Source organism: Musa acuminata, chromosome BXJ3-8 (genome assembly GCF_036884655.1).
Source record: "Musa acuminata AAA Group cultivar baxijiao chromosome BXJ3-8, Cavendish_Baxijiao_AAA, whole genome shotgun sequence".
NCBI classification, from domain to species: Eukaryota; Viridiplantae; Streptophyta; class Magnoliopsida; order Zingiberales; family Musaceae; genus Musa; species Musa acuminata.
Genome location: NC_088356.1, coordinates 38,918,362 through 38,931,657, shown reverse-complemented (window position 1 = coordinate 38,931,657; position 13,296 = coordinate 38,918,362). Strand labels below are relative to the sequence as shown.

General features: G+C 39.2%; 2 protein-coding genes across 6 annotated transcripts; one reads left to right on the top strand and one right to left on the bottom strand.

Moving 5' to 3' along the window:
* Positions 1-364: 364 nt before the first annotated feature.
* Positions 365-1,095, bottom strand: LOC103994725 (ethylene-responsive transcription factor ERF038-like). The gene has a single exon (XM_009415145.3). The coding sequence runs from the start codon at positions 1,070-1,072 to the stop codon at positions 575-577; it is 498 nt and encodes a 165-aa protein (XP_009413420.2). The 5' UTR covers positions 1,073-1,095; the 3' UTR covers positions 365-574.
* A 1,250-nt stretch (positions 1,096-2,345) lies between these two features.
* Positions 2,346-12,779, top strand: LOC103994726 (uncharacterized). 5 transcript variants are annotated; one of them, XM_065163919.1, is made up of 10 exons: positions 2,346-3,243; positions 3,597-3,697; positions 3,765-4,079; positions 4,209-5,101; positions 5,370-5,467; positions 5,891-5,942; positions 6,062-6,339; positions 9,623-9,962; positions 10,244-10,497; positions 12,242-12,779. In XM_065163919.1, exons 7-10 carry the CDS (start codon positions 6,268-6,270, stop codon positions 12,455-12,457), a joined length of 882 nt encoding a protein of 293 aa, XP_065019991.1. In that variant the 5' UTR covers positions 2,346-3,243; positions 3,597-3,697; positions 3,765-4,079; positions 4,209-5,101; positions 5,370-5,467; positions 5,891-5,942; positions 6,062-6,267; the 3' UTR covers positions 12,458-12,779. The 5 variants fall into 5 exon arrangements, with proteins under 5 accessions (XP_065019991.1, XP_065019989.1, XP_065019990.1 ...); XM_065163917.1 differs by having other exon boundaries at positions 3,597-4,079; XM_065163918.1 differs by having other exon boundaries at positions 2,346-3,697.
* Positions 12,780-13,296: the final 517 nt, after the last annotated feature.

Genomic DNA, 13,296 nt, shown 5'->3' with positions numbered 1-13,296 from the left:
TCACAGAAAGTACACAGACGAGTCTTAGGAACTAGTGTCTGCTGTACTCTTATCGGATAACCCTTCCACTGTTCATCTCTCTTTGTCTGAAGACTTCAGATTTCAATTCTGCAATTAAAATGCTCTTTATACAACAGAGTAAGAAACTTAAACCAGGTTTAGGATACCCTTTTTGCATGGATTAGTGAATGTCTATGTGTTGTTCGTGCAGTATGTCTATCTATTGAGCTGCATCGGTGACAGCCAACGGCATAAGAATGAAGGTTCATGAACCTTGATTTCCACATAGTGTGCGTGGTGATGCTTCCATTGTCCCAATCTATTATGTTCTCTCCCAAGCAAACATCATTCGATTAGATCAAACTGAGAGGCTTAACAGACAGTAAATGCTCTCTTATGCTCTGCAGTCTTGGCTGTCATCTTTCTGCAACCAAGAACTGCACTTACATGCATTTCTTTTGGCTTTTATGCATCAAGAATAGATAGAGTACATTTCGAGTCAATATTTATGGAGTTAAAGCACCCAATCATCCTCATTAAATACAAGGATGTGAGTTAATGCGATATATATAGGTTACGGGAAGGGATCCCATAAGGATCCATGGTGTTCCCAGTCCTCGAGCTCGCTCACCTCGCTGTTCCAAGCCGGTGGGGTTATCAGCAGCGCTTCGGCCAGGTCCAGCCACATCTTGGGGGAGTCGAGGCCGAGCTCGTCGTTCCCGAGCCGCTCCAGCGCCGACGACATCCCGGCCCGAGCGGTGGTGGTCTTGCACCGGAGCCTCGCGGCCGCCTCCAGCGCCGCGGAGCGGATGTCCTTGGGGTCCGAGCTCCTGGGCCGCGGCAGCTGCTCCGCCGACTCCGGGAAGTTGAGCTGCGCGTCGTGGCCCTTGAGCCGCAGCGCCGCCACGTCGTGCGCCACCGCCGCCATCTCCGCCGACTCGAAGCTCCCCAGCCATATCCTGCTCTTCTTCCCCGGCTCCCGGATCTCCGACACCCATTTGCCCCATTTCCTCTTCCTCACCCCTCGATAATGCACCGCCGCATCTGCTCTCATCTCCTCCGCATGCTCCATGGTTGTCTCCGCACCACAATCTTCAGCTCGTCAGAGTCGAGATGACGAAGAGTTTGTGGAAGCATATATATAGGCGATGGGATGATGCGTGTTATTTCGACACATGGAGCTTGTTTAGGAGAAAGCAAGCTTCCTAGTAACTACATAAGATGGATAAGAATTCGGTGGGCTTCACAACATGCAGTTCATATCCTTATTCTGTAGCATTAAGCGAATATAATATGAAGCAGATGTTGATGCAGCGGGCTGCATGTCCGTGGTTGTACGTAAGAGAGAAGATCGTATTCAACGGGTGGATGTTCTACTCATATATTGGATTTGTTGCACGCAGTGCAATCGAGCGGAGGAGAAGACATGCGAAGGATGCGGTCGTTGTCATCGTTGAATTGCTTCTGCCGTGCCACAGCTGGATCGAACTGGCTCCCATCGGTGGAGCATCAATTGCTTGTCGAAATGCCCGGGCGAGTTCTCCTCCTCCTATCCCCTCGTGCCTTTGAACTCTGTGGCTCGCACCGCACGAGCCGGTTGACCGTAGCACGGAGCCGCCGCCTGTGCGTCCGTACGTGGCGGTGGGCGCGTCCGTGCGCTTTAACCTCATGCGTCCCGCAACACTTCACTTCGGGCTCAATCACCAGACCCGAACCGGTCTTAGTAATATCGGTTCTTGTTCGATTTAACCGGCTCGATTTATGATTTGTCCGGTCCGACTCGAACTACTTTTGATCTGCATACTTGATTTAAATGTAAGAATTTAGGATCAATGCTTGGTGTTTGGACTCAGAAAGATGATGAGGACGTGTATCGATTCATTGAATGGATCGAGTTGATCTGACATCGACATAATGATGATGATGATGCATCAGTGTCCTACTCGTAGACCGGGTTTGATCTTCCACAGGCTGCCACTTGGATGGAACATCAACGTGATCACACAGCAGCACTTACATGTACATGTCCACGTCAAATCCGAGAGTGAACTCACAGCCGATCTGATGGTCGCATAATAGCTGAGCTGAGTTGTCAAGATTTTATACGTCCGCACGAGACGGTAAATTAGAACCCATTTGATGATGAACGATTTTTCTAAAAACAATTTTATTTTTTTCTTCTGAAAAAAATTATTTTATATATTATAATAAATAATAGTTTAGATATTATATAATCCAAATATTATTTCATAGATTTAATTTTCCGTATAATACATCTTCTTTTATATGAAGATTGAATCCCAAGATTTTGTGCGACTGTCGTTGGTGATCTACCATGATCGGATCCTGCAGAGAGCAGCGTATCGTCCCACTTCTGTCTCATCGAATTCCGTTGTCCAACAGTTGTTTGACCTAATGCCTGATCGTTTCATTGTCGTCCTGACGACGGACGTCCATTGTCAACATCTGTGTGGCTTTTAACAGCTGTGAGAACCTCCAATGTTGACGAACATTTGTTTTGTTGACTTGCAGATGGTGTATAGCATATGAATGTCGATCAGAATCTGAGGTGACATGAGGCATGAAGGAGCAGCGATAAACTATTTGGGGGGGAAAAGAATTGAAGGGGGCCATGGCATGACGACGTGACCGTGCTGTTGCAGGGAGGAAGAAGCTTCCTTGCTCCTGTATGAAGAGGAAGGAGACACCTCAGGGAGAGTTTTCCTGCATCGGTGGACACAGCTGCATGTGTGACGTTTCATGTCGTTTTGTAGACCGAGTTAGACTCCCTCCTTTTACAACTAATAGATGGAGCTTTCTCAGTGGTTGGTGGAGCTGGTCGTGGAAGAAAAGGGGCAGTTTGACGAATACGAAACCGAGGAAATTGAGCTCGGCATGGGCAGAGCTGGAGCCTGCAGGTACTGGGATCATGATATCAGCACCCAGCTTCCTCTTATTCCTTTGCTGGATGGCACTTTCGGCTCGGAGGCCACGCGGTGCTCCTGTCATGGTGATGCAGAGACGACCACAGCAGACGGGATATGGCGAAGGGATGGAGCTTTAAGGGAGCCACCAACCGCTGGAGTTCTCATACGTAGGTCCTATGTGTGACCCATGCACAGTTCCGGAGGTGTGATTGCAGTCACGACGTGTTTGTTGAAATGCATAAGGGGTATTTGCAGCATCAAACAGCACTGGTAGCTCGCCGTCATCCCATGAATGGCTTCGCTTTACAAACTGACGGTAATCTCGAACTTTGTTCTTATTATTGTCAGGCTCCATTCTTGCTGTATGAGGGTCTGACCACAAGCCATTCGTCATAAACAGCAGATAAGTTTAACTGAGTTCTCAAATAGTAGAAAATGAGCCAACATTTCATGAACATTCAGTAGGTGGTTGATGCTGTAAGATGGAATGTGATTCTTGATGTGAAGCAACTGCAGTTGGCAAAATTAAGAGATACATCCTTCCTGAAGAGAATAACGATATACACAAAATACCAGAGTGAATAGATAGATATTTTTGTTGAAAATTTGTTGATCATGACACATTGCTTTTACCATTTTCCATAATTTGGTATCCTTGCTCAATGACAGAAGAAGATTCTGATCCCAAATGGTTGGGACTTTACTGCTTGTCGGTGTTGTAGTGGTGCTGGTGGTATTACTGCTGTGAAGTTAAGAGAAATTTGTTCCAGGTCAGTCACTTCGGCACAGACAGCTTTTGTAATGATTACAAGGTGAATATCCATCATTCTTTGGCAGGTCAAAGAGATAACTAGTATGATACAAAGTAGGATAAATTGTAGAGGAAATCTTGCTGAGACCCAGATTGAACAGTTGTTAGTTGGCAATACATTGACAGTAACTGGAGTTTGCATAGAAGAATGTTTAATTTCATGATGGTATCTTCACCTCATCCAGAAAATACACTTAGTGAAGCAATTGGTGTTAGCTTTTCAAATTGGAATATGAAGACTAAGTTGTTCATTATCACCTTAGACAACAACTGCTCAACACATGACGTCTATAGTGCTAATCTTAGAGATCTTTCCAACAAGAACATTCTTATGATGAAAGGTCAGTTGTTTGTTGTACATTGTTATGCTAATATCTTGAATGTAATTGCATAGATGTGGTTGCTTTAGTTTATGATTTTGTTTTCAACAATAAGGAGAGTGTGAAATTTGTAAAGCTTCTTGAGTGCAGGAAGGAAAATTTGCTGAGATAGCCTTACAAATTGAGATCTGATGACTATAATGAAGCTCTATCAGCTCATGACTGGGTCACTGGAAGATACTGGAGATCGTTTCTCCACACCTAAAACTTTTGTATGACTCTGTGAATAGTATCCTCACAACAATAGAGGAAACTGCAAATATATAGTTTTCAAGAAGCACGAGAAATCCAGCTAGAGCTAATTAACACAACATTGAATCAGGAACACCATGGTGAGCACCATACCTAAGGAGATGCATGAAAAGTATGACAAATATCAGAAACATTAAAAGCCTTGTTTTAGCATTTTCAGTGGTTATGGACCTTGAGTCACAATGAAGCTTGTTGCATGGGTGAAGATTCTGCCAGATATGTTAAGGTGGTTAATGATATTTATGAAGTATATCTTAAGTATGTTACCAAGCCACTTCCAAGTTACACCAGCTTATGTAGAACTAAAGGAGCCCAAGCAGTTGAATGGCAATGACAACAACCAATCCTCAACACCATATCCCACAGGCAATGGGCTTCTTGTCTTCAATATCTATCTCTCCAGGATAGAATTGATGAATCAGCCAACAGAGTCTGAGTCTCTTGTCCTGTGGATCTTAGGGTTTGATCCAAACTGTTGGAAGCTCAACAACCTCTAAGTATCCTATTTTATCCAAGATGACTATATTTTTTGGCTCAGGGACTGGAAGCAGAGTCCTTAATGAGTATCAATCCAGACAGAGTGGAGGCTCTTTTTTTGTGCAGAAGACTAGCTCCAGTATTCATCCATCATGGCAGAGCCACCCTCAACCGCAACAGTGAAAGTGCAATTCTAGCCTGTCCAAAACTACGTGTCATCGCAGCATTGCAGACAGCAAATATGATTAGATGAGGTTTGTTACCTATGGTCAGTTGTTTCATTTCTAGGACACATAATTCTCTGTCCCAGCCTTTTCTCCAGGACATGAAACTATCTGTAGTCTCCATTTGTCATATTAGCATGTTCTAGCCATTTCCAGCATTCATTTCCTGAAACCTTTTCTACCGTGTTCGTTCTGGGATATTCTTCTTAGTTGTAAATGTGTTTATGATGTTAATTTACATTTTTATATTTGACTACTGATGTTAACAGACTTCTAAAGATTTTCGCACTTTTAAAAGGTCAGTGCCTGTTACATAAATGAACTACTCCATGGAGATTGTGTGACATGGTTTTAAGTGGTCTACGAGTTAGTCTCCACTATGAGATTGTTATGCAGGTTAGTACGTTTGTATTTCTTCATTGATTTCCTTATTATTAGCATTCATTACATTTTTTATTTGATTTTGTGTCTAGTTGATGTATGTTCAACGATTCAAAAGGTCTATGCTTCTTTCACTTATCCTCTAACGTTGACAAATATGATCTTAAAACTGTTATTGATCACTCTATCAACTGTGACCATAAAACTGTTATCAATCACTCTGCTTTGTTTATGTTTTTTCAAGATGGATTGCTTGAGTTAATATTAACTTTTTCGTTGAGGAGATTTGGTTCGCATCAGTTTTAAATTTTTAATCCCTGTAGTTCACTAGCTTGATTCTTTTTTTCTGCAAGTATTGTTTACGTTTGTGTTTCTCCTTTTGTTTTATTCTGTGATTCTGTGGATGGATTACCTTTATTGCTGCCTATATGCTTGCAGTTAATTTTACTACCTCAACGAAACAAGATGTGATGGGATTAAACTACTCAAGGTTACTATTTGATATTATTATATTTATTATATTTTGTTTTTTTCATCATTATTGAGTTGATGCAAAAATGACAACTTATTTTGTTGTATGAATCTTTCCTTTCATGGTATTCCTAGTAGGTGCTATAGTCAAGTCATCGAAGACAGTATATGCCTGCAACTAATCAAAGATCAAAGATCTTTGATTATCCAGATCTTGTTTATCCAGCTGATCAAAGATCTTAACGGCACCCAGAAAAAATCGTTTTCGACCTCCCTGTTATCTCGGCATCCATCTTCATCCTCTGTTGTCCACCAACACCATCACAAGGCCTCTTGCATGTTGGATGGCTAATGGCCTGGTTGAAGACAAACTTATCGAACATCCGACTTTGTCTATAGATGCTCCAATCGTCCAGGTACTTGAGGGAGTGAATTCGTCTGCATCATTGATAATTACATATAACATAAAGTTGTCATTAGACCTTTTTATCAGTTTGCATTTTACAATCTCAAGTTCAAAAGATACTGGGTGTTTCCATTACCATTACTAGGATGTTATTAGTATTCTTCCCTCACATTATTCATTACTGACTTCTCTTAGCTTTCAATATAGGCATCAAATGTGGTTCATCTTTTGGTCATGTTCTAAAATGTCCTACAAATTCTAATTTGTGAGAATTGGTCATCAGAAAAGCAAATAGCTTGATCAGTCCTTTTTTTTTTTTTTTTTTTCTCTTTCAGTTTTAACATCCTTATTTGATCTATTTAATTATAATAAATTATTGATCTGAATATTTCTTACTCACAAATATTTTAATTGCAATTAATTCGTTTCTGATATCTGCTGACAAATCTATGATGCAATTTTATTGTCCTTGTATAAGCATTCAAAATTTTGTTTAAATATCAGCATAAATTCATTCTGACACTTCATCATATAACATGACTCACTAATTTATTTTATTTATACGAATTCTTCGTGTTCCTCAGTTGCTTATTAACTTGTAACTCTTGTCTGTCTCCCTCTCTAATCTTTATCTGCTTATCATTAAATAGAATGTTTCACTGACTGACTTGCTAATTTGTTGCGATATTTTACTAATTATTCCTGTTTCTCACCTGCTTATGAACTTGTTATCTTTTGTCTGTCTTCCTCTCTCAATCTATCAGTGCCCATCTTGTGGTTCTGAATCTTTCTATCCGATCCATCACCCGTACTCTTCCAAAGTACAACACCCAGTCAATACAAGCACCAAAAGAAAGGAAGATGAGAACAAGAAGTAAGAAAGTGGATGGAAGAGCCTGATCCATCAAAGATCCTCCAAATTCCTAGTGCAAAACCTAGCAACCAAACAATAAAAGTAACAACAGTTCAGGAATGTTATGGAGCCTTTCTCATGACACTCCACCAGATAATATGGTGGGACCTGAACAATCCCTCCTGCCTATCTCCATGAAAGCCATTTCTTTATCAGCACTAGACTTGTCAATATGCTGTGCTTTCAAATGGCCATAAGAATTACATGGTCCCAAGTGGGATCTGATGTAGATCAGAAGAATTAAGCGAACAAGAATACTTTGATCAGTGACAATCGGTGCAAGTCTATGCTTTTTGGGCATTGAGCATCTGTGTCAGACACATAGAATTACATGGTCCCAGTGACAATAGGTTCAAGTCTAGGCTTTTTTTGACAAGAGCATCTGTGGGGGGGTTATGATCCAAGCGATATGTATACATATATATATACATATGTATATATATGTACATGTCTACATACATACATGTACATATATACATGTATCCATATATATACATATATATACATATATGTATATATATATATATATTTGGGAATGCTTCAGAAGTAGCAAAGTTGAATGTGATAGTAACACAAAGGATGTGGGGTTTCCCAATTAATGGCACAAAGGACCAAACATGAGAAGATTGCAGAGGATGTGATAGTGACCCCCTTGCTAGAAAAATGTTGTTTGGATTATTTCAGGAGATCATAGATCTCCACTGATTGTTTTAATTGGACTAGCTAGTTACCATATCAACAGAAAAAAAAAACAATTTAAGGACATATGTAGCTTGACAAGAGCAAGGAAATCAGCATAAAAAATATATTAAGGTAAACCCTAAATATTCATAAGAGGCTAAATAAATCATCCATAAGATATAAACCCTGTAAATCAGAAGTTAATAGATCCCAACAAGTAAGCTTCGGTTTATAAAAAAAGATCATAAGAGGCTTAGAATAAAACCCCTCAGAGATGAAGCTTCTCGAGTTCCAAAATCATCCATGACTTGTACTTGAATGCATTGTCTTATGTGTTCATCACTGTGCATAATATGAAGTCAAACATTGCACATTGCAATATTGCTTTTTATTAGAGATCGGTGATGGCAATTGATCCAATAAACAACCTCAAATAGTTGAGATATTATATGTAATTTATTTGAATGTGCATATTAAAATCAGTATTTATGTATGCTTTTCAAATGTTAACTGTAATCTAGGGTGTTCAGATCGAATTGATTCAAAATCAATTCGAGCTCACTAATAATTTGGTTTTAAGTGCTATAGATAGTTCAAGTTCATGATACCCTTCTTTCATTCAGTTGAATTTAATATAAAAAATATTAATTCAGTTGAATTTACTATTCTAAGATCTTAATTTCATAAATCATGTTGTATCGTCCAATTGAACTAAGATTCGATTTAATTGAATTGAATCAGTTCATTTATATATATATATATATATATATATATATATAATTTAAATTATAAACTGAATGATCAAATCAGATTAATCGATCTTGAATCGATTTTGATTCAAATTATTTAACTTAAATAAAATCAAATAAAAAAAGGGTTCCAATCAGATCGACCCCTAACCATTTGTCTGCATACTCCAACTTGAGAGTAGACTGGTCCTCACAGAGAGCACAGAATCATTCACACCCTCTCATGGTGTTGTCTGCAATAAATACTTCATTAGATTAGATCTTCTCTGCTTGCCAACCAATATCAGGAGCTTTTCCTGCCTATGCAATAAATGAAGATAATTGCAATAGTTGTAATGGTGCATTATCCTAAGAGAATCCAGTTTCTATTTAGGCTCTATTCTGTCCTCTAATTTCACTTTGATATCATTTGTCAACATTACCCACTGATTCAAGATATTGTAATAATAGTGGTCTATTTTATTTTTATAAGTCAATTTAAACTAAGATATTATGCACCACCAAACTATATGTATGCAACTTTATTTTCATAAATAAAAATATATACCAAGTCTCACTGCAAATCTTACCAAACACAAAATATCAATTAACAAAAAAAAAAAAGGAAATTAGGTTGAGTTTGTATTGTTTTAAATAATGTGATGGAGCAATAAATATGAACTTTTCTTGGTAGGAAAATATCTCTTTTTCCTTAAATTGTGATTTTGTGAAATGATTTTGATAGGTGTTTTTTAAGGACCTTAAAGATCTCATTTAGTTGTTTTATTTTTGAAAATAAATAACAAAAACAGGATTTATGTCGAGTTTAATTTCACATCAAATGTGAGAGATCAATTAAAATAAATTTATAATAAATAATTTAATTAATGAGTCGATTATTATTATCATCTTTAGTGGTAGTCATCCTTGACGCCATATGTTTGTTGTTGTTGTTGTCTTCTCCTCGGCAGCGCGGGCCGGAGTTTAAATTGCTGGCCAAAAATGTCTCTTTCCCTTTTGCTTCGTCTTCGCCTTCTCCCGTCCCCGCGCCGACCACAACCTCACCATTTCAAGCCCCGACTCCTTCATCTCCTCCTCTCCAGAAGACGGGCTCCCGAAGCTGCCGCAAGTCCGTTTCCGCCGGCCACAACAGACGACGCAGATTGGCGGTAGCTCCTGCTCCAAGATCACCTGGCAGTGGTTGTCCGGCCGGTTTCGTCGAGTCCAAGTGTCCGACCGTAGCAGCACTCGCTAAGAACTCGGGGTCCTGTTTCCTCCCTCTTCTTCCTGTTCAGGTATTTTGGGAGAGAGGTATTGATTGCAAATTATTTCCCCTAAATTTCGTGATTTTTCGATCAAAAACCGATCTTGATTCTTGAACTCCTTCCTCTTCTTCTTCTTCTTCTTCTCGGTAGACATTATCGGGAGGGAGGTACTAATTCTCCTCTCTAGTGCAAACTGCAACGCATCTTTACCTAAACACCGAAAGATCTCCGTAACAACCTGATTTTGATTCTTGAGACGGTGGTTTGGTTTCCGGACTTGGGGTCGGGAATGGTTTCTGTGATCTGATCTGTTCTCGCCGTTGTCAGGTGAAGCGCGGGTGAGCGGATGCTCGGTCGGCCCGAGGAGGAGAGGGATGAAGATACTGTGCGACGTGTGCGAGGGGGCGGTGGCGGCGGTGCTGTGCTGCGCCGACGAGGCCGCGCTCTGCTGGGGCTGCGACGAGAAGGTACACGCCGCCAACAAGCTCGCCGGGAAGCACCAGCGGGTCCCTCTCCTCCCCACCAATTCCAACTCTTGTTCTTCTTCTTCTTCACAAACCCCCACCTGTGATATATGTCAGGTAGGCATCTCTCGGACTTTACATTTGCTAATCTAATGCTATTATTTTGTTGATTTTCTTAGATTTGTACCCACGAATTAAAATGGATTTCTATTGCCTTCTTAATGTCTCTTGGATTTCTTGCCTAGGAATGAAACAAATGAGAAAAGCAACTCTTTCACTTGACTGATTCAGTTGATCAAATTTGAGGCAACTTTGCTAAATATGATGTACTAGTAATTTTCCATGAGTTGAAACCTTAACCAAGCAATATTTGTTTACCTTCATATGTTTCCGAGCATAGTCACAATATTTTCAATGGTATGAGTAGATGCTAGCTTGCCTTTGTCACACATTAGAATGATTGGGCATGTACTACAGAGAGTATAGATTAATCATATCGCATCTACCTGCTTAAGGTTTTGATATTTAAGATGCTATCAGAGCTAAAGAACCTATGTTCAAAAGTAAATTGAAGTTCCATGTGTTGGATTGACATCTATCAAAATTTAAGGCTCATAATGCAGTTCTTCATAATTGATAACTGACATGCGACTTCTAACTCGGATTGAAGTTTCGTCTTTGTTAGTCTGTTTGACAATAGTGTAGCAGTTGGCAGCTCTGTCTGATTGGAAGATCCCTTTTAAACTTTGTAAGAGGTGATTGTTGGTTAATTCCTACACAAAAAAAATGATAGGCTGTCTCACTATCAAGTCCGAAAATATGGCTCTGATCTTACTAAATAGTCAGATTTATTAGGGTGTTCAAGTTCACTTTTGACTATTAACATGCATTGATTAATATATATAACATTGGAGAAAAAAAATTGTTCATTAGAAGTCTTGATACCTTTTTTTTCTTTTTAAAGAATGAGCAATTTTGAGGATATGAATCATTTACTGTTTAGGATAATTTCGATCCAAATGTAGATCTGTTGGTTGCTAACTGGAAGTCCATGCACCAAATAAAGACTAGTAATTTTTGGCCAAATGTTCATGAAGAAGATTTAAGAAGTCATATAGGTGTGGCTATAAAAATAAATCAGCTGCTCTATGAACAAACAGTTTGTTGAAGCTTCATTTTAGGGTTCATGGGACCAAGATATTTACAAGTATCATAGCTACACCCTTTTTTTACCTTGAAGACTATATAACTGTTCTTTCAAACTACAAATGATCATTGATCATTTGAAGAACCGGTTGCGAGCCGAGTTTTGTTGGTAAATAACATGGATCAAATTTTTTCTTGGGGAAAAGAAGGCAAGTATCTTCTTGCATGTAATCTGATGCCAGTGAACTAAGCGAGACATTTAACTTGTAATTTTGACAGACGTATTTATAAATACAAATATTTTTTTAGTGGCTAAAAGCCCTCATAATTTTCATCTCTCGTGAAGTCATCCATTAGGTGCATCGATCTTCCATTCCTATTTCTTGGTTTTGCAAACAGAAGTTCGTTGCTTTTACCCACTGATTTGTTCCTTGATAGCCATCCATCAACTTTCCCCCCTCATAATTACCTTTCTATTTATTCATAGAAACAATCTACCATCTTTGCTCATCTTATCGAGCACATCATTGCAGTTTCTTGGATCTAGTTAGATCACATGGCACAAAAATTTGATCTTGGTAGAGACAATTTCATACGATTTATATTGTCCTAGGTATTCGTTGTTTTAGATTGCAGAACTTACTAATCTCTTCTGCACAATATTAATACTCTGTTCATGGACTAACCTTAATATGTTTGAGACCATGGATTGCAGGAAAAAGTTGGGTATTTCTTCTGCTTAGAGGACCGTGCTCTGCTCTGTCGGCAGTGCGACGTAGCCGTCCACACCGCCACTCCGTACCTATCTTCCCATAGGCGCTTCCTGATCACCGGCGTGAGAGTTCCACTCCAACACAACTATCTAACCAAGGATGGTAACAACAACAACCACCCTCTTGAATCTCGTGATGGCCGATTCAATTGTCAATAAGAAGCTTCAAGCAACCACATCAGGGTATGCTTCAAGGATCCACAATGGCTTTGGCATGAACTTGTTGATGGTTTCGAGTTTGATCAGCATTGCGGGCTGTCGGAACCAGGTTCCTCGAGCTAAAGCAGGTTGCCAGAAAATTTTATACCTTGGTTATAAAATCAGAAAAGAAAATGTAGTACATGAACTTATTTCACTATTTTGATTCTTCTTTTGACTTATTTTTCTTGGTAAATCCCCAAAGATGGGGTCTTTAGCTTTGTATCTGAACTGGTAGCTCTGTTCATTGATATTTTTTCTTCATGTCACTGTTTGTAGGCCACATGGCAAATTAGTAAACCAAAATCATGCAGTTAGAAGTAAGTGTCCATTCATTCTTCTTGCATTTTTCTGATCCTGATGTATCATTTTTGTTCTCTTCTCTCTTAACCTTGTGAAACTTACCTAAACATCTACTACTACTATACTACTATTTCTCTGGTGAAAAAGTCTCCTAACTATAACCATTCAAGAAGATCATTTAGTTATTATTTCATGCTAAGCACTGATAGCAAGACATCTCATGAGATGATAGTAAAAGGTGGAGGTCAAATTTTGTGATGATAGACATGGAGGAAAGGTGGCTTGAAGAGTAAGAAATTTATATGTCTTGCTCGAGGTAAAGATGGAAACACCACAACAGTGATAATTTTTGGCAGGTCACCAACAAAGTTCTGATGAACTTGGAAGTAGTTAGTTCAGTAAACAAGTGTGGTGCTTATTATTAAATCACACAAGATATAGTTCATGACCAAATTCCAAATGGCAAGATGATGAACCTACCTGTAATTTAAACTTGA